Source organism: Choristoneura fumiferana, chromosome 4 (genome assembly GCF_025370935.1).
Source record: "Choristoneura fumiferana chromosome 4, NRCan_CFum_1, whole genome shotgun sequence".
Classification (NCBI taxonomy): Eukaryota; Metazoa; Arthropoda; class Insecta; order Lepidoptera; family Tortricidae; genus Choristoneura; species Choristoneura fumiferana.
This window is the reverse complement of record NC_133475.1, coordinates 6,079,944-6,107,638: the sequence shown is the minus strand read 5'-3', so window position 1 is coordinate 6,107,638 and position 27,695 is coordinate 6,079,944. Positions and strand designations below refer to the sequence as shown.

General features: G+C 37.1%; 2 protein-coding genes across 2 annotated transcripts in view; both read left to right on the top strand.

Moving 5' to 3' along the window:
- Positions 1-1,997: 1,997 nt before the first annotated feature.
- Positions 1,998-4,986, top strand: Ercc1 (DNA excision repair protein Ercc1; the record flags this gene model as incomplete). The annotated part of the gene is given in 5 exon segments (XM_074086254.1): positions 1,998-2,185; positions 2,263-2,333; positions 2,763-2,957; positions 3,167-3,352; positions 4,654-4,986. Coding segments are annotated over 5 exon segments (813 nt in total). The 3' UTR covers positions 4,930-4,986.
- A 4,323-nt stretch (positions 4,987-9,309) lies between these two features.
- ec (ubiquitin specific peptidase echinus) overlaps positions 9,310-27,695 on the top strand; it is a 97,454-nt gene continuing 79,068 nt past the window's right edge. The window contains exons 1-2 of the mRNA XM_074086682.1: positions 9,310-9,704; positions 27,354-27,555. Of these exons, the coding sequence (XP_073942783.1) occupies positions 27,409-27,555 (147 nt within the window). The 5' untranslated portion in view covers positions 9,310-9,704; positions 27,354-27,408. The remainder of the gene's footprint in view (positions 9,705-27,353; positions 27,556-27,695) is intronic.

The window sequence follows — 27,695 nt, the reverse complement described above, 5'->3', positions numbered from 1 at the left end:
ATGCTTCCATCCGCCTTCTTTATCAAAAACATCTTTGAAAGGAAGCTGGAATTCAAAACTGGTGGCACCTCTAGCACTGCCTTCTCCTTCAAGTCCTTGATGATTGCAGACATCTCTGGGAGGTTCTTGTTGTAAATCTGTTTAAATGATTTTTGTGTTAGATGTTGGAGAGGTGGCTTCTTCTTGTGAAGGTATCCGTCCTCTGGTTACAATATTTATAATGAATGATTTGCAGCCCAGCTCTCTCCATACTTGTGCATGCTGCTTTAAACAACCCCCCCGGATGTCTGCCTTTGAATGTAGTCACTTCTGCTTAATCTTGATTGGTGAAGTTCTTCTTGCCAGTGTTAAGTTGCCTTTGTGCGAAAGTTATTTCGCTTCTGAAAGGTCCGTGAACCTCCTTGCTTGGCTTTATTGTCCTGTCCGGGATTTTCTATTCTCTTGTCCATTATTTCTATTTCTCCTGTCTTGTTTATAAGTTGATGAGCGATCACGACTCTGTCTTTTCCTTATATAGGAAGGTCTGTTAAGCCAAGTGTGAAAACCTCCTAGCGACTGTATTAGAGGCTGTAAGGCATCCCATCTAAACAAGTACTCTGCGCTTGGTGGAATCTCACGCAATGAAGTTTTAAGTTGATATTTAATATACTTCCTTCAAAAAATCCTTTCTCTTCTTATTATTCGAAATGCCATTCACCTCGTCGCCACAAATTACTTGCATTTCCTTTCTGAACATTTGTTAAAGGGGAGCCAGGTCCTAAGAGAGAAAGTTGCTTTCTCAAGTAAAGATGCTGGGTTTAATTCACTGGGGTCCTTGCCGCCCAATTGATAAGCTCCTGCAGCCCCCCTCTCAATAGTTCCTCATGCTCCAACTCAGCATTTGTTAGTCCGGCTAACATGTTCTCTGCAGAAGCTTAAAAATCTTGGTAGCTTTGAAGTGAGTAAATTCCTCATTTATACCTTTAAGGTACAAAACCTGGAGTCGCTGAAAAACCCTGTAATCGACTTATATTTCAAGCCTTTCCAGGGTGTGGTTAAATGCTGGAGCTTGGTAACCTTCCGAAGCGGAATCCGCCTCCTCATTAGCAGGTGGTACCACCTTCTTGTCGTCAGAGTCCGTACTGTAAACTCACGCCAATGTAAAGGTACCTGTACCTGCACTGCAGGGGTTTACTAGGTACTGACAAGCCGTGATACTAGGCAGACTGCTCAATCTCTATTATGAGGTAGGTGGTGTTGCCCTGATTGTTCTGAAAAAAGGCCGTCAAATATTGCGGCAACTGTGTAAGATACCCAGATATAAAATGGACCTGATTGACCAAGGAATCACTCGTGGATCCACAGGTACATAACCTCGATCGCATCTACGACGCTTGTTAGGGGGAAAGCGATGAGAAGCCCTCATCGTCTTCCGAAGACGACGAAGACTCACTCTGACCATCTGAGCCACTCAAGTGCGCCGGGAATTGCGTTCTTCGCCCGAAGCAACGCATTCTTCCGACCGTCACTAACGACGCTAACACTGTCGTCCTCCCCGCCTTGTTTTACTCATTCTAGTGAGAATATCGACTCACCTGTTATCCAACAACACTTTTGGTAACACTTATACACAATATCACTATCTATTCACTCTCTTTTCTATTTATTTCGATGAAAGAAAAATTTTTGAACATGGCGTGTGAGAAAAAATTATACGCTATGAGTGACAGATGACAGTTGCGCGCCTTTTTGGGAGCGTTTTTACAGCGCGCTCTGCTGCGTGTGAGTATGACAAGCAAGAGGAAACGGTAACTTCATACAAAGGTAAAGGTTTTTACTCTTTAACATGGTTTTTGATAAAAAATTATAGACGCTTCTTCAATAAATGCTGTGTTTTTGAAAACACATATAATCACAGATTACATTGTATAAATAAGAATCAAAACAAAACACTATTGGCACTGGCTGGCTGGCACAAGGGCGCAAGCACAGAGTACTTTTTAATACTGGGCGCCAAGTGACAAGTATTATAAATGTACTTGGTGCATTTTATTTGACGAGAAAATAAACTTTTTTTTGCACATTCGTTAGTAAACAAAGCCAATTTCGCTACCTTTAAACATGGAGTTAGAAGATGGATTTGATGATATTCTAGCAGAGATAAGTGAACCAACCTCGTCTAAGCAACCAAAACTCGATGGGCCAGGTGTGCATAATATTGTAAAAATTAAATTAATCTCTCCTAAATTCGGGAATAATAAACACATTGTTTAACATTTCCAGGATCATCAAATGACACAACATCGAAACCAGCATCTTCTAAGACACATTGCGTACTGGTCAATCAGAAGCAGGTTAGTTTGTTTCTCACCAAAAGAAGCACTTTTATTGGAAATAAACAGAAAAGATATATTCACATCTTTAGTATTTATACAAATAAAGTTATACTCATGATTTGAGAAAAGTAATTTGTTTCTTTGTACTTTCTGAGGCCAAGCGCGTTTTTGATTTTTTTGTCGTGCGATAATTTTGTCGCAAAAATGCAACGTATGTGTTTATATATAAGTGTGCGCCACGGAGTTCATATAAACAACTTGTTTATATCATGTTTGTGGTGCGCGCATACGCGAAAAAAAATCGCAGCGAGTTTCTGCGATATACCTTTAAAATCGTGTTGCAAAAATTAAAATCGTAGTACACGCTTGGCCTTATGCGATCGCCAACTCTGAACTTATTTATCCCAGTATGACTTGAATTTTACATGAATATGGGCTTTTTTACAGCGCGGTAACCCCTTATTAAAGTTTGTGACCAGTGTCCCCTGGGAGTATGATGACATTGTGCCCGATTATGAGATTGGAAAAACAATTTGTTTGCTATTTCTTTCTGTGCGCTACCACAACTTAAATCCCGATTACATCAACAACAGATTAAAAGAACTAGGGAAGAAATATGAATTAAGAGTTCTCTTAGTACAGGTAATATACTAAAAAATGTTTAAAACATTAGAATAATTTCTTTGCAAAATTCCAGGTCAATTTTTCTTGACCTAATATGGTTATGTTTTAGAAAAAAAATATGATAGAAATAGATTCATGGGAATGTTGATGTGCAAAAGCATTTGTTATTTATTTTTTCAAATTGAATTAAGTAATCTTATTCTTCTGTTAATATTAATATGTTGCAGGTAGACTTGAAAGACCCTCACTCAGCATTAAAAAATTTAACTAGGATTTGCCTTCTGACAGATATGACACTCATGTTAGCATGGAGCCCTGAAGAAGCTGGGAAAATCATAGAAAACTACAAAATATATGAAAACAAACCACCTGATAAGATAATGGAGAAAATTGAGAATGATCCTCATCAAAAGGTAAATGTTGTCAGTGAAAAATATAAAAAAATATATACTGAGCAGCAAAAAATCTGGCCCTCACATGTATGCAGTAATAGGTAATTTTGTATGTAGAGGGCCAAATTTGGTGCCGCTGAGTATATATTTTTCCTACAACTATGGGATGGGCCGAATATTCGTTTTATATTCGGTATTTAGCATATTGTCACTACTTTGAAAAAATCTGGAATCTCAAATAAATATGTCAGCAAATTTGACCCTTAAAGCAATGTTCATTAAGTTCACTCGGAAAGATCAACGATTTTGAGATACCAGCTTTTTTCAAAGTAGTGATGATATTCAGCAGGTTTACCGAATATTCATATTATATGCCGAATATTCGGCTAAATCACCGAATGTTCGGCAAAGTGGTACCTACTCAAACTTTTTACTGTATTGAGCCATGTCTGAGTTGGTGTTAAATGTATTATTTTTATGAGGTACAGTGAGACTTTATGTTATGTTAAAAGAAACTCATTAAAAGAGACTTTTGAAATAAATAATAATCAAAACAAACGCATGTGTTGTCATAGTCAAAGTCAAAGTCAAAATATCTTTATTCAATTTAGGCTATATATAACAAGCACTTATGAATGTCAAAAAAAATCTACCACTATTGAAGTTTTACTATTGACTTGATGATGCAAGAACAACATTGGGTACAGCGGGGGAAGCAACCGGGAGGGTTAGGCTTCCATCCGCGCGCTTTGCGACAAGAAGTTCAGACTTATATTGTTTACGTAAAGGAATCAATTATGCCGAATATTCAGTTTGGTAAAAGTTTAGCCGAACATCCGGCCGAATATTCATATTTGGTGAAACCCATGTTCGGCCCATCTCTAGTAATTACAGAAACATTGATTAGATTAGATTAGATACATATATTTATTACCTAATGAAAACATACATTATAAATACATGTCAGGTAATTATAAGAAATTCACAAAAAAAGATCTTGAAATTGTATACAAAAAAAATATAGGTATATGATAGTGGTAAATTACAATACATTGTCAGCCAAAATAAAAATAGAATTAAATTTAAAAATAATAATAACAATAATCAAGGGAAAACATGGACAAAAAGTTAAAATTAGGTACAATACAATTACTACTATGTCAAATTTAATAAATTGGAAAGATTGATTTATATGACAATAATGCCTAAATAAAGAAATTTATTATTATTATTATATACAGATATATAGTATGTTGATCACAAGTAAAATCTGCTCGTCTTTGTGACTTGCAAGAACTAAGTATATTTTTATTATTTTTCAGATTATTAATGCATTATCATCTATTAAACCGGTCAACAAGACAGATGCAATGACATTACTAACAACCTTTGGGACCCTAGCTAACATAATAAAAGCGACTGAGAGTAGGTTGGCAGAATGCCCAGGATTTGGTGCAACTAAAGCGAAAAAACTTTATAAGGCTTTACATGAACCTTTTCTTAAAAGGGGTAATGTGATTGAGAATGATTTTTCAGGAGATATTAGCATTGAAGATGTGGAAAAACTTGAACAAGAAACTGAGAATCCAAGCAGCTGATCAAAGGATTAATATTGTTGTATTTATTTTAATTATGTAAGTTTTGGAGCTCCAGTACAAATAATGTTATATTATAAATCATGCTGTTTTTTATTTTTAGTGTAAATTCTTAGTCTTTTCATTTTTGTGTTGTATACAAATATGAACCTCTCATTTCTGAAGTTGGTCAGTAAAAGGTCCAACCATAGGTAGAACGATTGTGTGGTCTTGACCTGGGGCAGGGATAATGTCATGAGAACGGAAGAAGCCTTGGAAACAATATGGGTTGCTATAGTCCATCTATGGCGACATGATTGTCGGCGAGGCCCGTACGGAACCACAGTCAGGCAGTTGTCTCACCGCCGGCGAGGAAACGATTGGCTATCGACTATTTTCTCGCTCAAGAAACGAACAAAAGATATAAGATCCTGTGTGAGTAAAAGAGACACATATATTAATAGTTGATCGCTGGCGGTTCACACTGCCGGCGAGAACTCGCTCTTACATCATTTGTCGCAGCGACAAGAGCTATAAGACTCGCTGAGCTATAAAACTAGCTCAGCGATACTCGCTCAGCGCTGTTAGCTTGGCGGCCGCCCGGCTCGAGCGAGTAATCGCCCGTCGTGCTCGAACACTCGCTTTTCACTGCTCGCTCACTCGTTTCTAGTTACTCGCTCTGCTCGCTTCTCGCTCATCGTCGGCGGTGGGACAAGTGCCTCACGCACCTCCCGCCGTACGACCATCATTTTTGCTTTGCCAACTTGTTGTTAAAATATATTTTTATCTTCTTCAGACACGAAAATACTTAGTTAGTTAATTCTGAAGAGTTTGTTGAATCAGGCGTTACTTTGCGGAGATCCGTATCAATGAACTGAAAGAATTATATACCTACCTACTTTGCTCACCCGCGACCTTATGATATGATAGCTACGTTTATGCAAGAAATGAGTGTTCATGCAGTCCCTCCACCTCCACACTGTAAGAACACACACAAATTACACAAACCCATCTATCACCCCCACCACACTAGTCTGACACGTTTCGAACTCAACCAGAGCTCATCTTTGGAGCAACACAACCATTCACCATGCTACCAGATGTTAGACTAACAAACCAAAACAAACCTAGTTTATCACTCCCCAAGTATAGGTTCAATGAAGGGTACAATACAAAGTGTAAGTTAACAAGAACAGTCAAGCAAGTAATACAAGTGCAGTCATCAAAAAGTAGATACCTACATTCAGCAAAAAGGCTTGAAATAGAATAAAATTTATTCCACGCAAATTTTAGCTACAATAAGAATTTGGAACAACAAAAAGCTTGTATTAAAAAAAAATCTTCAAGCGTTGAACACGCAAAAAACACCCTACACACGCATTCAATTTAATCTAGCGTCTAGCGTGCGTGTAAGCGCTTATCCACAAAAAATATATAACCATGAACATAATTTTCTACAAGTCTGAAGTCGGTGCCTCAGCAGGAGTGGACCTTAGTAGTCTACCTAACCTACATAGATACTATACGAGTTAAATCACTCCTGCTGGCTCGTGCTGAGGCACCGACTTCAGACTGGTAGAAAATTATTTTCATGGTTTTTTGTAGTCGGTTAAATTTTTTATTTTAAAATTATTTTCACTTTTTTTTAGTGTAAAAGATCTAAGATACAATAGTTTAATGTCAACTGCTCCTCACCTTTTACGAAAAATTGCTTTTCCCGATGCAGACACGTTCATTATTGAGTCCTGGTGTTTGACCTGTTCCATTTCACCGTATATAGGTATACTGAGCGGCAAAAAATCTGGGCCTCAAATATATGTATGTATGTATGTTAGGCATGCATTTGTTACCAATCACTCAATCTCATGCCTCCGCCTGCATTTCATATCATTGCATTAAATTTTGAAGGACTACCATAAACAGTGTTAAGTAAACCGTGTGTGTTTGGTCTTGTATGGATTTTTTTCATTCAATTCTGTTAGCTTTTGGTTATTTTAATTTTTTCGTCTTGTTTATCTATGCCTGCGTCTCTCTCACTGCTGTATGTAAGGGATGATTCCCGAATACCTAGGGTCTGGTCTTACCGCATAGCTACGGCGTCTTCGTGGTAGGCAGACCAGCTACCCTGTAGCGGTACCTATCATTATTGGCTCTCTGAGTGCGGACAAAAATGATCAGTTAATGTTGCACCGCTTTACTTTTAGGTACTTACGAGTACCTAAGGGGTGATTTATGTTTATGTGAGTAATAGTTGGTAGTTTTACCCTGCACGATGTGCGAGTTGCACAGAGCGAGCTGCCCCATCAAATCTGGTGAAACGTAGTAAGTACCCTGGTAGTGTGAAGAGCTATTGAGCCCAAGGGTAGCCCCCTACTTGTACTGTGAAGACCTAGTGTGCCCGAGTCTCTGAGACTCCTCAATGGCCCGAGCATGCATGCAGGCATGTCACTGCAGGCTACAGGAGCGCGACCTCAAAATTCACATTTGGATGAATGAACTTTCTTTTGCCTACATTGATCTGATTCAATTTCTATCGTCGTTTAAAAAAGTATAAATGTACCTAGGCACATAACCTACCTACCTACCTTGTGATGAAATACTACTTCAAGCGATTGAAGCGATCCTTTCTGCGGCCAGCGTCTTAATTACCTTCGCTAAACCATAAAAAATGTAATTCGAATCATCTCTCCGTCAACAAAGGCTCCAATTACATTCGGGATCTAAGGATAGTGATTTTTTAGGGTTTCGTAGTGAGCTTGTAAATGTTTTAGTAATGTCTTTTAGGTAATAGAGTAGGTACCTACCTACTACAGTCAAGGAAACTGAATCGCGTACCAGGGACCTTTTCATAATTAATTTCGCTATGAGATCTTTGGCAGATGTATGGAAGCACAAAGATTCCACCCTGGTACACTCACCAGCATCAATATCTGACACATGCAACAAGCGTGCATAAATATCTGATACGACTCTATATTTCTAGGGCCGGAAGGACGTGTCAGATATTTTTGCACTCCGCTGTGGCAGATATTAATGCTGGTGACTGTACTCGATTCCGTTTCTTTGGCTGCGCCTATTAACGCCAATAAAGAGTAGAAAACGTACAAAATTGGAAATATTTTTTTATATAGGTACAAATATAAATTAAAAAATATATAAAATAAATAGTCGCCATAAGCAGTTTATGTCATAAATATGGGACATGTATTTATTTGTACTCTTTATTGTCGTAGTCGTGGTGGCCGAGTGGTTTGACCTATGGCCTTTCAAGCAGGGGATCGTGGGTTCAAACCCCGGCTCGCACCTCTGAGTTTTTCGAAATTCATGTGCGGAATTACATTTGAAATTTACCACGAGCTTTACGGTGAAGGAAAACATCGTGAGGAAACCTGCACAAGCCTGCGAAGCAATTCAATGGTGTGAGTGAAGTTCCCAATCCGCACTGGGCCCGCGTGGGAACTACTGCCCAAGCCCTCTCATTCTGAGGGGAGGCCTGTGCCCTGCAGTGGGACGTATATAGGCTGGGATGATGATGATTGTCGTAGTTATTACTAAAATAAAATAATTTTAATTAATGGGCAGGCTCTTGCGATTGCGATGGCCCAGAAACAGCGGCGGCCTTACCCATTTGCGAGGCCCTTTATCATTTGTGAAAAGTATGTGATGCGAAAATATACTTAAAAAAATCTATATTTTTTTGAATTTGCTTGGGTTGTTGAGCGAGGCCCCTGCAAGTCCGGGGCCTTGGGCGATTGTCCTGTTCGCCACGCCCTAAGGCCGCCGCTCTCCCTATATATACTGTAGTCTTTGGGTAGCACCATGACATGACAACGACGTATTTCATGCGTTCGTCCGTTCGGTAATGACATTTTCCAAAAAATCAGAAAATTCGAAATCTCTCGAATACGTTGAGACTTTGATAACTTGCTCACCTATCTCCCACATATGGAACATAGGTTTGCTATACTATGTATAGGGAAGACTAGGGCCGACGCGATGCGACTGAGGTAGGTAGGTTATATATAGGTTTAGTTAGATTAGAAGGCTAAGGCGGGAGCGAAGCAAAGCGAAGCTGTCCTAACAACTTTTTTTTATTGCATCGGCCCAGTGATTTCTTTTACAACATTAGAATTTTAATTACAGGTTGGTATGCGTTTTGACCATTATGATGATAAAGATATTTTCCGGATTTCGATTTGGTACCTACCTACAACGCTAAGGAGCTAATTTTCTATTACGAAGATGACTACGGAACTCTGGAACTTAATCAGTGCAAGTGCTAACTCTATCTTGGCCGGGTATTTTCTTCTTTATTTTGTTCATCATCCACTTGGAAGGCTGCGGCTCGCGGCCGAGTCGCGTTCAAAATAAAACGAACGCTCGACTCAAACAGCTTCGAACCGGCTTCGATAGCGGTCGGACGTCACTGGTCGCGTAGACCGAACCTGTAGCCGGCGTTAAAAATAAATTATTTTGGCGGGAAAACTTTTTTTTCATAAAACTGACAGTGCACGAAAGTATTTTTTTGCAAGTGATAAAAGGAAACTGTGTTTTTCTGTTTAAATTGAATGCGTTTTTGATAAACTAACGCAATTTACATAAGTCCAGAACCTGGGATACTGTTGGGACTTGAGTGTATTTTTTTGTGGTATTTGTTGTTGAACTTGTATTGGAAACTTAAAGGTGTGAATAACAAAACAGAAGGCGTGAACTGCGAAAGCCTTCTCATTGTTTGGACGTTATACCTGGATAAAAACAAGGGAACGTTGTTTATTGGAACTGCTTGCGCATTTTCTCTGGTAAGTTCTTAAATATAGGTATCTACCATTGCATAGACCCGAAAAAAGAGTGTAATTAAAAGTTATGTTAGGTATGGCTTTTAAGGTGTCACCGTCACGTTTTTGACGGAGCTATAAAAAAGAAAGGTTCTCTAAAAAAAACAATGGGAAATGGCTGATCTAGTGTTACATTTTATTATAACCAAATCACCTTAGTCGTTAAAAGCGAAATATTTAAATAAAGAAACCGTAGAACTTAAATAAGTTGAATGTGATGAACAATCAATCAATTTGTTTCATGGGCCACCATAGAACCTTCTCACAGTAAATAATTTTACCGGACTATAACAATAGTTAGTTTATTAAACAACGTAAATTTTGGTTACATGGTAAGGTTCTAATTTGATGCAGATGTACATAACTAGGTACTATATAGGTATAATGCGGCTTTATTTACCAGAGCAGTGCGTGAATAAATCCAGCATTAGGAAAGCTGTGCTAAGCGATGTTTGGAAAAAAAATAAGTAGTTCTACGAGTATTGATGTAGTTTTCCTCGTAACACCGTGTAAATACCCTGCAGACATATGGTGGATATACGCAACTTGAAAATGAGAATATCTTTAATTGCGTGTTCATTTTATTCGACCACTCTCACTCAACTCTAAATTAGCTATACTACGAGTACCTACTCGTATACCTAAGTACATCTAAATTAACTCGACAGTGTGAAACAGGGCGCACAGACAAAAAACTCTATTAAATCTGAGACCTAGTTTATGTGGTTCTAAGTCTTGAATGGATGTATAATCTTTTCCAAATATTAACTCGTCTATGTACTTATAACTTGCGTCATTGAATTCCCGCGGTAATAAAGGAATCTAGGATATAAATGATCCTTCTATGACCTTTCCAGAGACTTGAATTATCTCAGTACCTAACCTACCAAACTTTTATTTATGACGTTATTCATGACTATATGTATGTATGTATATATTAAATAAATAAATAAATATCATAGGATACTTTAGACGACCAGATGGCCTAGTGTTTAGAGAACCTGACTACAAAGCTTGAGATCCCGGGTTCGATTCCCGTGTCGGGGCAGATATTTGTATGAAAAATACGAATGTTTGTTCTCGGGTCTTGGGTGTTTAAAAGAATTTAAGTATGTATGTATGTATCTCCATATTATAATTATATTTTTCCGTTGCTTAGTACCTATAACACAAGCTTTGCTAAGCTTACTTTGGGACTAGGTCAAATGGTGTGAATTGTCCCGTGATATTTATTTATTTATTACTTGACACCATTAAAAATACCTAGTCCCAAACTAAGCAAAGCTTGTACTATGGTTACTTGGCAACGGATAAACATACTTATATAGATAAATCCATATAAACATTCGTATTATTCATACAAATATCTGCCCGGTCGATTGAGTAACAAAGATCCGCATATGTTCATAACTCTCTTATTTATTAGGTACCTAGGTATAGGTATATCATTAGTAAGATATATTTTTAATACCATCATTAAACAGTCCCTTGGTGTACCTATTTAATAATTTGTACAAAGGAAAGTTGTATTCGATACAGTTTTATTCACTAGGTACGATGAGGTAAGCCTTTATCGCTTTTCGATAAATATCCAATTTGCATCAGTGGAAAACTGCACAGTGCTGTAGGTTACCTTCAATTTAACCACACTTTGTTATCATGAGTTTTACTCCCATAATGTACTTACCTACTTCACGTTTTTACCTAGATTGCTGTAGTTTTTTGAATACCTACAGTGATAAGTTAGTAAATATCAATTTAAATGATGAGGCAGTCATGTTAATCTAACACCCTTGTAAAAGTGAAAAAATATATATTTTTTTCTTTCTTTGTTGTTTTTCGTCGGAATTCATGATTCAAAATGATGAACAAAAAATTAGTCAAAAACTGCAATTTAAAATTCTGTAAAACATTTACTTACAGGGATGTTCAGTCAAACTTGTCTAACCACCCTGAAATACTCCGCCGGATTCATTTTAAAACACCTTACCTACCTGACGAAAGCAACGATTTTCTTTTTAAGGTTTTTTTTAAAAGTACCTCTTTGGTAGGTGTAAAATTTTCGAATTTATTATTATTAGAAGCCTGTTGAGGTGTACCACTGCTGGGCAAAGGCCTCCCCCATTCTCTCCACTCGACCCGGTCTTGGGCGATCTCGACCAACTGCGAAGAAAGGCGTCCAAGTCATCCCGCCATCGACACCTGCAGGGCTACTACGAAACTCGAAACTCGAAGTTCGTGTCGTGCGATTCCTCTGACACTTATACTATTTATTACGAGAGCGAGTGGGACGGTACGATAGGAACTTTGAGTTTCGAGTTTCGTAGTAGCCCTGCTGGGCCTGCCACGCCGCCGAAGTCCGTTTTGTGGTATCAAGTCGAATTTAGGATCGCTTAATGTTCGTTTCATAAAACGTAAAATGGTAAACTTTCTGCACAACAACGTTTAGAAAAGTTCAACCGGAAATGCCTCTTCTAGTTAAATAATTTACCTACTGAAGGAACTGAATAGCACATCAGGAAGGTACCTTACAAACGTCGCGTCATCATTTAATTAATCTGCCGAAGAAATTATCATGATATTAGTTGCAGAAAGGTTCCACGTTATTAGTTTACCGTTAGTTTTTGCGACCATATTTAGGTGCATAGACCAAGTAGGTATACAATAGTCTTTCATTTTCGGCTACGAGTATTGGCTTCAACGTAATCGATCATTTTATTGGGGTTAGCGTGCTTTTTTGTTTTATTTAGCACTTTAACAACTTTAAATAAGCTTCCTTATTTACTTTTCATAAGCCAGAAATTATTCCGTTTCATTTACTTATTCCATTCTGTATTTTGTGGAACTATTACTTCTTGCTGCATGGCATTGGCAGTTTTCCATACTGGCTCATTAAAAAAGGGGTTGTACCTACCCTACCTACTAAACGATTGCTGTAGTATAAACTATGTAGCACGTAACTTTGAGGATAAAAAATATTGAACTGTTACCCGCTTATGTATATTTCATACGCTCTCTTGTGGCCCCGATTTTTTGTCTTATACTCGTACCGAAATCACAGACATCTTTGTACCTGCATATATAAAACGTGGATAGAAAAGTTTACATAATTTTGGTAATTTAATGGATATTTTTGAAGTATTTCGCAAAAACTTCGGTAGTTGGATTTTAACGATCTTTAAAGAGTGGCAACGGACGAGCGACTTTCTTGGGGTTGCTGATTGTCATAAGTCGTTGGGATTGCTAAATTATATCCGGTTGAGACTCTTTCCTCGTCTGCTTTACTCTGTCAATAATACCGGGTGTGGCCTGTAATATGAGAAAATGATTAAAACATCAAACTGAACAACATTAGTTCAGCAACTTTTAAAAATAATTGTTTATTTTTATAACACTTTAAAGTTTATTCAAAGAAGCAATGTAAAGCAAAATGCTTGATGTTTGTAGCGTGACAGGCGACGTCAGTTGGGTTCTAGGATGGCGTACATTGATTACAGTATTTAGTTTGTATGAAAAAGGGAAAAATCTAAGGAATCCATTATTTATAAAAGTCGCTGAAATAATATAACGTTTCAAACTTTCGTGATTCTCACTCATAGTCAAAATACCATAAACGGGACACGAGTAATATTTACCTCGACGTTTCGGCAACGTTACAGTTGCCGTGGTCACTAGTAGACTGAAGTGTGGGTGTCAAGTCTGCCTAGCAGCGCGAGTTCTTTGAACTACCCGCAATTGATCACTAATAGTACCGGCACTCGTATCACGAACTACCCACTTGGTCACTTTTATTAGTCACCCTATCACCGACACACAACACTAACAACGTCCGATCGTCCCTCCGAACCCCACCACCACAACCACGTCTCGTGACCACGGCAACTGTAACGTTGCCGAAACGTCGAGGTAAATATTACTCGTGTAAAAATAATGATAAGTCCCGTTTGGCGAGTACGATCTATGTTTTAATTATTTGCTCGTATTACATTACAGGCCACACCCGGTATATTTAATAGAGAATAGGTATCTGATTTGGACAACCTAAACCATTTTACGAATAAAGCGCCATATTATTTTACGTTAACTTTAACCCCCCCCCCCCGCACACGATTCAACTCAACGCACATGAAGACATCAGACGTTGAATGGTTCCATTACTTCAAAATTCTGGTACCAAAATAACCAGTTATTAGAATACTTCCCAGTAATAACAGGTTAGCAATACTAGTCTGCAACTTGCTACATATTATAGTGGACAAAAACTAATGGCATGGTAAGAGTGTTTGAAGACCCTATTTATTAAGCCACGAGTACACCGCAGGTGGAAGCGGCACGCGCCGAAGCCAGGTAGGCAGCCATATATTTTTTACGTTTGTCTTGTAATTATCTCAATGCAGATTAATAGTCTTCACGCTGCACGAAGAAACTAGGACGTGAATGTAATAAGTATTTGGCATTGCTCAATATAATATTGTTCTTTTCTAAGCGAAGGGAGCGGAGTCCACGGAACTAGTAAATAAAAAGATGAATAAAAATATGATCTTAGGTAGGTATGTATTTTCTTTCAGAATTGTGTTTTATTGTTTTTGCATAGGCATTTTTTTTGTTTTCACTGGTTTTACTTGATTACGGCCGTACTCATCAATGAAACGTAAGCCTGTTTGAATCACAATCTACCACAAACCCCATTCTTTTAGCACCTAACGTCTTTACAGAAATTCAACTGGGAAAATAACTAAGGGTTTTTTAGACGTTTAGCTATAAGGGTTTAAGAAGCCTTGCATTTTAGCTTGCGAGGGGTTTCTATTCCTCTTTTTATTAGTTCTGTGAGTCGTACAAGACGCAAAGATATTTTTTTCTTATTTGAGTTTTGCTAATATACTTTTCTTGCGATAGTGACTAGTTAACTTCGAGCCTATTTTATTATGTATTTTGACGTATAGTATTTAACGTGTGTTTACCCTTTTATTGACAAGCCTCATTCAGTGGGTTAACCATAGCTTACTGTGCAATCGCATGAACTTCAAACGAGTTGTACAGAACCAATATTATTGGCTTATTGGCTCTAATAGGTCCGTGCGGCACGCGGCACTCCTGCGCAGCGGACGCATCACCGTTAGCTAAATATGTAGTTAATTGACGCTGAATCGTCTACATATGTACCTAGGTATATTTTTCACTGTTTCTCGCTATGGATATGAGTGAGTATAGTATATTTACAGTACACACACACACACACACACACACACACAAATATCACGTCTGTATTTCCAAATGGGGTAAGGTCGCAGTACTTTCTTTATTAATGGTTTATAGTTTACATGCTTGCAAGACGTATTTTGCCAATGTCATACGTAGAAACATACACACACGAGGAGCATGTTCGGTTTGAAATTTTGATTTCGGGTGATAATATCACTTAAAGGCTTGTTAAATTTTGTTAACTAATGTAACATTCATTTGTTTTAATTTGGCGTTTTTACCGAACAACGGCTAGAGCCCGTAAAGCCAACGAGTCTGTAGTGGTCAATCGAGCGCTGCAATGTAATGCAACTTGCACGATTTTTCTTGCAAGTCTAAACTGGGGTGTATGTACAATCATCAGCATCAATCTGTCACAACAAAACGTACATAAATATCTAATACGACTCTATTTCTAAAGCCAGTAGGACATATAAGACATTTATTTTTGCACGCACCGCAGGCAGATTATAACAACGGATTTTAAGTGACTGTATACGGTTATAGAACAGAAGGTTTTTTTTCGTTTTTGGAATTCATTTACAAATACAATTTTTCCGTTGTTAGTACCTATAGGTACTATGTATGTATTTGTGTAATATGCGCGAATAGGCGATAGATTTCTGCCTTACGAATTTTCCGTGAATCCTTCCTAGAAAAGGAGATTCGAATGGACTCCAAGCAATAATGAAGATTAGCGTTGTCTTTTTATTTTGTCTTCGCATCATAATGTGATGCGACATTGTCTCATTGAATTGATGCAAATTCCCCATTGTCTTCTCCGTCTCGCAAATATCTGACACAGTTTTTTTTACCAACGGCTGCGTTCGTTATTCGTGTGACATCGTAGTTGTCCCTGGCGATAGTCGTGATTGCTTTCATCGCGATACGGTTCACATCACGACTTGCTAATCTACATCTACTATCGAATGAAGGAGACAAAAGGGCACTGAGAGGAAAACGCTGACGTGTGGTGACACTGGCGTGTTTGTGTCTGATTCTGATTCGAATTACATAATCGTAACTTGGGACCTGGAAAAGAAAATGTATATGCATACTGTACCGGCTTATGGCATTATGTATCGTAACTAGTCTTTTATGATACTGTTTTTAAATAACTAGTCATGAATCTTATTTCCAAGACAATGTTTCAGACTACCGTGGTTATTACTAACTTTATGATTTAAATTTGAGTTTTGTTGTAAAATCAAGGTACGCGGAACCAAACCCGAATTTAAATCATAAAGTTATTTCCAAGATGTTTTAAATTAAATTGGCATAAGTATTTCATTTGGGTTGTGGGGCTAATTTTCAAGATCCCTTTATTGTGTCTAACAAATGATTGGAAACATTGGTCGTTAGTCATCGAGTAACGCGTGACTATGTTTTGCATCAAAAATTCCGATGAAAAACCTTTCCAAGAGTGTTCAGTCGGTAGCCATTAAGTGCGCCAGGGTTCCTAGATCAGGATACCTTGTTAGCTTGAGTTAGTGCGAGAAGTGGAAAAATGTTACCTTGGAAACATGACCTGGCTAACTACATCCTAGAAAATAATTTCAAAAAGCTTTTAATTTCAAAACGCATTAACACTCGGTCGCTGGAGGATTTGGTTTGTGCTTATCGGTTTTAAAAGTATTGCGTCACTGTCACGACCTTTGATGGGAAACGTATTGTGAGTGGACGACGCTTGGACACTCTTTGTGCTCTCGACAGTGACGGATGACCCTCATTAAATGAGAAGTAGACCAGCCATATTGTCACCGCGCCTTCGCTGCTGCGTGTTGGTCTGTTGGTACGGTGGTATATGTCGTATAGTTGCGTATAAAGCCGTAATTTTCACGCCTGTTTGCCACGCTTACTTTGGTACGGTGAATTCAATTCAATCTGCTCAGATAAGACTAATACGGAGCATGGTCGTTGGTGGTCCGACGTCTAGGAGATTATTGTTTACTCTAATTCAGTGTAGCATTGTTTTTTTAATTTTTTGAGGTATTATTGTAAATTGTTGGTTTGTTTGTCTTTGAATAGTTGACATTTCGCGTATAGATTCAAAATTACATAGTTCCCGTAGGACACGCGTTTACGCGGTAACCTTATTGTACGCAGGACAGCTCGCCGGCTGCAACTAAGTACCTAGTTAAAAGTACTACTTTCTACTTACATGGTCCGTAACTTTGAAGCCATTTGTGATATCAATAACGCTTGGCTTTTGTTTCCATGTCTACCTCAGGAAAACCTACATAACCTATATGAGTACAATCACCAGCCCAGCATTAATATCTGCCACAGCCGCGTGTGAAAAAAAAATTACACTTCGTCCCACTGCGCCTAGAAATAGAGTCGTATATGACTGTAGTGACCTGCAGAGGTAGGTAGGTAGACTAATTGTACGGAGAGTGCCAGATGTTTATGGGCGGTTGTGATGTGTTACTATCAGGAGACCCACTTGCTCGTTTGCCATCCAGTCGAATAAAAAAAATTATTGCGAGACTCTTTACATGTAGGTACTACTCGTAAGTATCAGCTGGTTTAGCAATATCTTATTATTTTTCTTAATTTTTCGGAACTTTCTCTTTAAACACAGACTTTACCACCTTAAACAGTACATAACACGCCAGTGTTTCAAATTCTCTACAAATTTATGGAAGCGGACGAGGGTGGGTTTTCTGCATTAAAACACGTAGTTGTGTGCCACAGATATCTGTCTTTCGTGTATGCGGAGTAGCAAGGCAAAAGGTTAAAGTTTTCTAGCTCTACATTTTTTTACTGGTAAGATTATTTAGTATACCTACTCGTACACCTTTCCTATCGCTGTTCGAAATGCATCTCAAGTATTTGATAGGTACCTACTCTCGGGTTTGTAGGTAACTGGTTGATATTGAACACCTAATCAACCCCAGATATATAGTTACTAATAAATAAGCATATTTTCTTTAGAATCATACAGAAGTTACCTCAATAATAATAGTAGCTGCACGGCTTGACTCGTGCCATCTCGCGGGTCGCCGCACGCGCAGCCTCCGCTTTGCTCCTTTTGTGTCACGTATAATCAACTTCGTGCCGCACACACGTGCGTAGCCTTGCTTGTGTGCTATACATGTCACTACTCCTACATCTAAACCTCATATATGTGCATTACGGATCAGTGTGCGTGAAGTCAGCACGGATTTTGTTGGTACGTAAGGCTGTGTCTATTTAAAAATAGAAATGATAAGGCTAACTTCAAAAGCTTAAGAGAATTACGTAGGCGACATTGAAATAAACTTTTAAGACATGAGCCGTATTTGTGCATATGTATATTTGTGCTACGAGATATAAACAAAGAGTCTATAGGTACCTATGTATAGTAGGAGTATAACCATTGTTTCTGTTCTAAGAACCGCATTTTTTATTGCAATGCATAACTACTTATACCTATTTAAAGTCGTCACAACTAATCCTAATTAATGTTATAGATGCGAATTAATTAAATATCAATAAATAAATTATTAGTTTGTTTCTTATACTTTCACGCTTGAATTATTCAATAGATAAAAAAAAAGGTTTAGAGATAGTACGACCCCCATGGAAGGATATATGATATTTTTTATCCCAGAAAATCTTCTAGTTCCCGCAGGATGGCAATAAACTAATTCTTCGCAAAGGAAGTCGCGGGAAACAGCTAGTATAAGCTAAAAGGCCAAAAGGGTATTTATTTTCTCAACCAAGTCTATACCGAAGTTATTTGTTCAAAAATATAGTTATTACATAGAGGAAGTAGAGACAGACGTAGGTATATATATAGTAGGTGTACCTATACTATATGTACTTGACTAAAACAAAAAAAACATCTGCACAATAACTGGCAAAAGTGACAATATACACAGCGGTATAAACAGTAAAAAAAAAACACATAGTAACATTTATATTCCTCATACAGATTCGTCCAAGCTTAAGTAATAGGAGGTTCCAGCCACTAAAAATACACACACACACACACTAAATATTGTAAAAATAAATAATTTTATTCCCCTTTTAGTTCTGTGCGTTGCATATCTACAAGAATATTAAGGAAGTTATAGTTGTTAAGAATTTAAGAATTTGAGGAGCTAATGGCCTCAGAGATCGTAGCACCGTTAGTGCGAATGTGGATTCAATTAACTTGTAATGGAGTGGGCGGGGCTTGGTATTCGTTTTTAAATTCCTATTTTGACCCTGAGGCGTTTTCTAATGGGGCCTGGCTCAATACTTACTGGCTCTACTAAGTCAGAAGCTCATTATATAATTATTTTCCATAAACATAATCTATGAAAAACTTCAAAAGTTGCACTCTCGCCTTGAGATTCCATAGGAATCTATAAGGATAACATGACTCCTAAGAACACAATTTGACCATTTTAAAACTTTAGCATTTTTCGTCGACATTAGTTATGAAAGAACGTACGATTGCTTGTGATTTGCTTTGATTTATTAATTCACTTTACACAAAGGATTATTAACTATGGAAACAAAGAAATAATCAAAGACTATTGAATATTTACCACAATAGAGCCCCACAAACGGCTAGGGCCGCCACTGAATCTTGACAACAGTTTTACAGACCGCACAGTAAAACCTTTTCATAATAAGCAATTAACAATGACATTTCATCATCATCATCATCATCGGCCTGACAATGACATTTTCAACATTTTTTCCATAGTTTTTCTCAGCGTTTGGTAATTGTTTTCTGCAACAAAGTGTTTACATACATACACAGGTACATATTTTTGAATGAAATAACTTTAAGAACCCTTGACAATAAAATACCTCGCTGTGACTTTATCTATTAGTTTGAGATGTGGAAGTTTTATTATGTTTCTGAGATTTTAGACATAAAACAATATATTTAATCTAAAACACATAAGAATCCCAATGCAGGTAGATAACATTTTTAAGGGAATGAAACCTGAATTGTTACTTTTAAAACTTTTATTAGATTCTATTTAATAGATAATTAAATTTATAACGGATACTATTATACAAAAATTTAACCATACATATAACCATATATATTTAGGCATCTTTTAGTAGAAAGTCGAAATACTTTGACGGAAGATAATGAAGTCTTTATGTTGAAACACAGCTATGAACTTTGGTTCAATAGGTGCACTATGGGAAAGATGATGTAGACTACTGTGAAGATAATAAGGTCTATTATAGATTGATATTGGGCCCCGGGCCGACCTGAGCTCTTGAACCGTCGCGACGGAACCTTTTACGGTTATCACTCAAATTATTTATTACTAATGGAGCTCTTGAACTTGTTTTTTTAAGCCGCTGAGCGATGGAGAAATCTTTCCCGTTCCCAGACAAATATGGAAACACTTGACTTCAAATGTTGCTTTTTTGCAATACTTGTCAGAGTGTTAAGCTTGTAGATAAAAGTGCCGAACCGACATTATTATAAATTTTAAGCTATAAATGACGACGTGGAAAAACTTTTTGGTTGATATATTCGAATCTCTCTTGTATATTATACGCACAGAGTACCTACTTATTATTTTACCTTTATTGACCTTAGCTTTTTGTAGGAGCACTTATATTTCTAATGTGATGAATGACAATAAGTAAGAAAATTTTCTATGATTTCCTTAAAATTTCTTTTTTTTAAAACCAATTCCTTCATTTCTAGGCATTGAACGTACTTTATTCGGGAAAGCGCACCTTAAAAATAAATTGTAGGGCCATATAAAACTTCAAAATCTATCCCAATCAATTGAAGCACTCACACTGTAATCTTCTATTATTGTTACAAACAACTCATTGGTTTAAAATCACAAGTCATGTCGTACAGCCATGACGTAGCTTTAAATATATAGCTAACAAAAGTTCGATTAGCGTCCAAACATGGTTATTAAGCTTTTAAAGAACGTTTATTGACAAAACACGTCACGATTTGTGTCTTTTTAATCTCCTAATTCACCAATCGTTTTTTATCGACAACTATTAGGCATTAACTATTAAGCCATCATCTTTTCGTCTTCAGAGTTTCGGACGTTGGCTGTCAAGTTTAATTACGGGACATTTGAAAATTTTGTTATTGACTTTAAATGGATTAGGAGTTCTGTCGAACAAATGCTGCGCATTCGAGATATTGTTGAACGAACAAAAATCACTGATATGAGATATCCCATTTGAAACCCTTGAATACATAGTGATAGCTTATGGTAAATATATACTTAGGTACACCTATAGCTAAGAAAACCCTCTAATATATATATACCTTTTTTGAGCACAAACTCTCAGTATCTTTCTAAGATAAAAAGTGAAAATTAGACCGTATCGATCGAGGAATGCGGAGCGCGGTCGCCGGATCATTTTGGTCATTATGTTCATTACCGTCATTATGAGAGTACGTTCAACACAGAAACATTTTCTATTATTGAGAACACAGACCCTTACAAAGTTTGAAAATAATTTAACAAAAAGTGATATTAGTCGTCCTTTACTCCTTGAACAGGAGTTATCATGTTTGACTCCACCTCTTTTGTTTCTATTGATGTTTTGTATGATGAAGGGTCTTATATTTAAGACTACTTATCGATAAATTTCATTGTTTTCGCTTATATGATTCTCTCCATGTAATTTCCTCTTATTTGTATGTTACATTTGTATTTATTTCAATATATGTATTATATTTTTGTTTCTCCTGTTACTTCGCTTATTTACTTCAATATTTTTTTTTATACTAGTGGTTGTTTGGAAGAGATCCCATCCCGAGAAGAGTCCCAGATTTATATGTTTTCGCTAAATCACGTACTTAGTTATTTTTGGTCTGTGACAAAGAATATTCATTTGAATAGAATTCGTTTTAAAATTCTCATAAGTCAGTACCATAATCTTCATATGCATAATCAAGCTAACAAGTTTTTAATTAATATAATATTAATAAAAACTTCGAATGAGTAATATTTTTTTTTTGCCAAGTCACCTACCTACCTCCCCAGGGATTGTAATTCGAACTGTTTTTTTTAAACGCTATTACAGGCAAACTAAATTCAACAAACGAGGGTTTACATTGTGTTTGTTTGTAAAATCTAGAAAAGCATGCCATGTTAGCTAAATACCAGCTTCTGCCGGCTTCTCGTATAGAGAAGGATAGTTTACTTTAGTTAAAAGCAAAATAAAAATAAGAACCGAACCGATTAACATATAATACATTTTTGTTAGTGATCAGGAGTTAGTTGTTAAAAACAAATGAAAAACTAAGGAAGGTTTTTCGAGGTCGCCATCATTCATTCTTATCTACTGCTCATTCTTCAAGAAGCATGGTCACGCGTGACACTGGTGAAATGGTGACCGTCGAGTTATCAGAAAAGCGCATAAATCACACATAAGATTTTAAAATTTAATTAAATAACTATATCTTCAATTCACGACGAAACCACTTGAAAGTAAACACTTCCGCTTTGTACGCATTAAAATTCAAAGTTACTTACTGGTACTAAGTTAAAAGCTTTGATGAGATTCCGAACCCTTCCTGGCGCAGGTTATTCCTGTCTTATAAACGATTTAATTTTATCGCCGACCAATTGCTCCGTCTGATCACAAAGATAATTGCCAACGATCGCTTACGTAATCATACGTTTCATAAAAAGTTTGTAGATGAAGTTTTTGGTACGGATAATCACGTGTAGCTCTACTAAAGATGAACATTTTATAACGAAAAAATGTGAGTTCCTAAGCAAGGAAAGTAATATATTCCAGAGCCGAAAACTTGCGCCAATTAAAAAAAATACAACACACATACAACGTAAGTACGAATATTTATTTGCATGAACAGAAAATTTGTTAATTATTTTATATCAGTCACAGTCAGTGTATGTCAGTCAGTATTATTGTTTGTCAGTCACTTGGTGGGCACCGGCGGACGGCCGTCGACGGCGAGGCAGACCAAAAAGGAGATGGCGGGACGATTTAGACGCGTATGCAAGGGATTGGCCTGACATTGCGCTGAACCGGGAGGTGTGGAGATCAAGAGAAGAGGCCTTTGCCCAGCAGTGGGACACTATTGTAGGCTAGTAAAAAAAATGTATATAGGTATTACGTGTTATTTATTAAAGCAATACTTTGATATTGAAAAAAAAAACAGAAAACAGTAATCAACAATTAAATTATATCTATTTACATACAAATATCATAAACTTAAAACACATTTATAAAACAAAAAAAAACTGTCTAAAACTAATTTTATTAAAAACAGTCTCCTTAGGCAAGGTACTGAGAAAACTGCCAGCTCTTCGGTCTCCTGTGACGTCTACTAACCTCTTAGTTATTTCTTCAAGAAGCTTCAAAGCGCTATAAAGCAAGCAAGGTAATATAGCGAGTAGGTAAATTATCACACATTCGTACAACCATGTGGTCGCTGTCTAGTAACTGTTACTAGACTCTGACCAACTGGTTGTATAGTATAGGCAGGCAGTGTATGTATTTCGTACCTTACTCAAGAGGGAAAAGGTAGAGTGCTGGAATGCAGCATGCCATCCCCGTTGTGTTGTATGAAACACGTTATGACACTACTGTCTCTATAGCTAATGAATGACAGAATTAAAAATAGCAACTAATTGGAACAACTCAGCGACCAGCATTTGGACGTCTATAATTTTATAATTATAACGCTATAACTTTAACGCTATTTACTTAAAGTGATCTGATATTGCGGTTTAACCCTGCGTAACCGGAGCTTGTGAGAATTAGAATAAGATACCCTCGCGCCGCACGATTGCTCCCACTCGTTTCTACGTGAAGATTAATATCAAGAAAATACGTTAGTATACTCCGCCTCCTGTGCAGATCCTAGAACGCAAAGGATAGAAGAAAATAATTGATTCCTAGAGTTAGGTGTATAAGCTGATGCTGAGCTGAACGTGTTTGATACAGTTCGTAAACTTATATGATAATAAATTATGACCTAGCCAGAATGCCGAAAATTACAGTTATTTATGAACTGATGTGAATTAAATACGTGTTTTACTGCCGTCTAAGTTTTATGCTTAATTGTGTTGTGAAGGAGATTTTCAGTAGAGATCCGTGATTTAAAGCCTCTAAATATCGCCCACTCTTAACTAATGCCAGCCTAGGAGTAGCGAACCCGACACGCTCTTGGCCGCTTTTATAAACGATTTTAAAACTAAGTAAGCACTAACTTTGTGTTATGACATGTCAGAGCAGAGAGTAGACATTAGTACTTTTTAAATTACCAAGGGATACGGAAATGGAAGGAAAAGAATTTGCTATCGCCTTGGTAAAATTGTAGCCAAATTGTTAACATCATCATCATCATCAACCCAGCCTATATACGTTAGCCAATTGTTAACATACAAAATTAAAATTGTAACTAATCGAAATGCATTGCGCGTTGCCACGCCACACCGCACGTGCTAGCACCCTTCTATTTATGTTCTGCCCGTACAAGTGTATAGTAAACTTTCCTCGTTGCCGTAAACACGGCTGCAAATGCATCCGTGAAATAAAACCAATTTGCTGACCAGAATAACGTCTTGCGCAAGTGATACAGGAATTAACCTGATTTTGTTGAATTATCGATCGTCGTAGATCGGAAGCGGACGATGGGTACGGTGCTGGAATAACTCTGTTATTTAGAATAAAAATATTGTGGGTAGAGAGAGAGAGTATAACTTTTCATACAAGCCCAAACATAGACGGAACAACTCTTATGTACTCTAGAACTTTGCTTATGATTTGTAATAAGTAAAAATGTAAGTATCATGAAGCTCTCTACTACAACCTATTTTTAAATAATTCTGCGAACAGCGTACTTTAATTAGGTAAATTTCATTCCGATTTTAAATATTAACAAACAAGTGCCAGAATATGTATTATTTCACAAGTTTATCTACATTAAAGCTGTGTTTATTTAAAGCGGTAAATCTGGTTGTTTGAAATAAACTGCTCTACCACGACAGGTTCGTAGTAACTGCGTCACTACTCTCTCGCGTGTGATTTTAAAAGTGATGGAAAAATAAAACTAAGTAATTGCACTGAAATCAAAGCATATTTGATGCAAATTACTTTACCTAAGATAAAAACATTATGTGGTTCCGTACCTACCACAAAAGGAAAAACGGAACCCTTATAACACATTCTTTGTTCGTTTGTCTCGTATTGTCGAAGATAGGCGTCAATCCTAACGCCAGTTCTTATCACAAGTCACTAATTCCAACCAGTAAAAGATTGGTGTAAAAAATAAAAAGTGAGAAACGAGGTAGCCAGAATTTTACGCATTTACTTAAGCCTGTTTGTCATTTCTGAGGAACGCCGTAAACCTTCGGTCTGGAGGCTTCGGCCGCTGTAAAGGTCAATGCTTTTATTACAATAAATCATCAACTGCATGGCATTTTTCATGCCCGGGCTCTTGGCATGCCTATAGAAGAAATAATTTTACTTTTGACGGATGGAAGTGCGATGCAAAATAAAGTTTTATATATTTACTACATTATCTTTGTCTTTGTAATAAAATTAATGACGAATACAATATAAAGTTCTTTGCGAGCAGTAATAAAAATATAGGTTCATATCATTTTTTAAAGATAAGATACGCGGCCTTATCGCTTCAAAGCGATCACTCTCTTCTAGGCAACCTTTACATTAGAAGAAAGAAATAAGGAATAGAATGTAGCGTATTTTGATTCCTCCTCGTGTCATTCAGGACATTATGTAAAGTAAACGTTTGTTATTGTGTTTTGTTTCTTTTCTTTTGTATAATAAAGAGTTTACATACATAAGTACATACATAAACGTCCGAGTGCTCGGCACGTTAATGCCCATGATGACACCCTGCTGTCATCCCTATTGTTAATGACATAAGATTAAAAATGCCAACTATTGGGAAAATGATGAGCACTCGTACGTTTACCTTAGTAGTTTACTTTTATCGCGATTTTTCCACGTGATCCAAATTCTAGAAAAGTATACTCCATTTATTTTAACATTTGAAACTTAACGGTAAAATTTGCACACGTTTTTAAATGAAACAACGAAACTATTTAAAATTGTGTTAACTTCTACAGTAAAAACATAATAAATACCGCTAATAAATGCGCATGTAGGTATTTTTTGTCCATTTGTGTTCGAAATATCGAGAAACGTGTGTTAAAATTTGACCGTTAATTCAAACCTTAAATTAAGCGGAGTATAGATATACAAATTTTCTTCATACAACGTATAAATTTACACTGCCGATGTAAGCATGGACGCCGGGACGTTTATTTTCAGGAAGTTGCATATGTAGATTTAGGTGCATTTATAGGTTTCATTCTGTATCTAGTCTTATTCTATGTATTTTTTTTTACGCCAGGGAGGTGTACGAACAAAGTCATTCTGCCCTCTTTAATGATACGCGAACAAAACCACTGTAGAGGCAAGGTAGAGGCAAATAATAAATGTAACAAGTAATAAGAAGTACATGTCATCGGGATACCAGAGCGAAGAATGTGCCCATTCCTTGGGCATGATTACTCGTCCTAGTCATAGGCGAACGTGTGATAACTGCAAGCCGTAATGATTTTGTCTTCCTTAGGTACTTTAGTAGTTAACTGTATTTATCAACGTTTTTTAAACGAAGTAAATGTCCGATGCTCTCATTTTTAAAGAAATCTACTTCCAAAAGTAAATCAGCCTAATTTTTAGAGAAACTTTAGTTTATTAAGGCATGAATTGTAAGTTAAATGAAAGGAAACTTCAAATGTAATGATGACATAATTCTATACAAAGTCATTTGAATCGTCGTAAACCTATACCTATAGATTCCAGCTATAGGTTAGCAGGTACTAATATATCTACGCTCATTGTGATACTAAACAAAACAGTTCATTGTTTTAGTTTGCCACAATTATATATACTACAATGCTTGCTTGAAGAGTGAAAGGAATTCGCTAATGATTAATTGTTCAATTAATTCGAAATCTTATTAAAACTATAAGGAAATCGACTAGATACTGCTTCCGCGCTCCTTCATGTTGTAATTATTACAGAGCCACACTGCGTCCGATTGGATTTTCGTCTCACAAACGCGCTTTGGTAACGTAGGAAAAATGTAAAAACGCTGTATTTCATTGATATGGAAACAACGTCTGATTCATTTATTAATCTTTTATTATAATTCAAAAATTGTAGAGCGTGTAATCTTATTTAAGGTTATTCATCCACCAACGTGAAAACACATCCAACAAGAAAACCACAAAAAAAAATACACCAATAGGAAAGCACCTCTGAGCGAGGTGAGGAAAATGAAGTACTCCTATTTGGCCGGCATCTTCCTCGCACACCGCTCCGCTTCCCCGTTCATTTCTGGTGGTTATGTAGTATTTACAAAATTCCGTTTACTTCCAGCGCACCAATGGCGACTCCCTGACCGCATGCATAGCAATGAGCGCGCGGTGACGGCATGGCGGCGGGCATGGCCGCGCACGCTCAGGAGCTGCGGCCGCAGCACTCGCGCGACAGCTCGCGGGACTCCGGCATCTTCCACACCACCAAGGGGCTGTGGAATGCCCCTGGACTCAACAATTGCTTCTTGAACAGCGCTGTTCAGGTAAGTTTCTTCTTTGTTTTCGTAAAAATCAAAGGTTCATCTGTAAGGTTCTTTTACACGTCACTTATCCTGTCCACACGTTCCAGTAGTAGTCATCTTTAATTATGTGTCATAGTTATAGTAATACAGGTGGCAGCGCA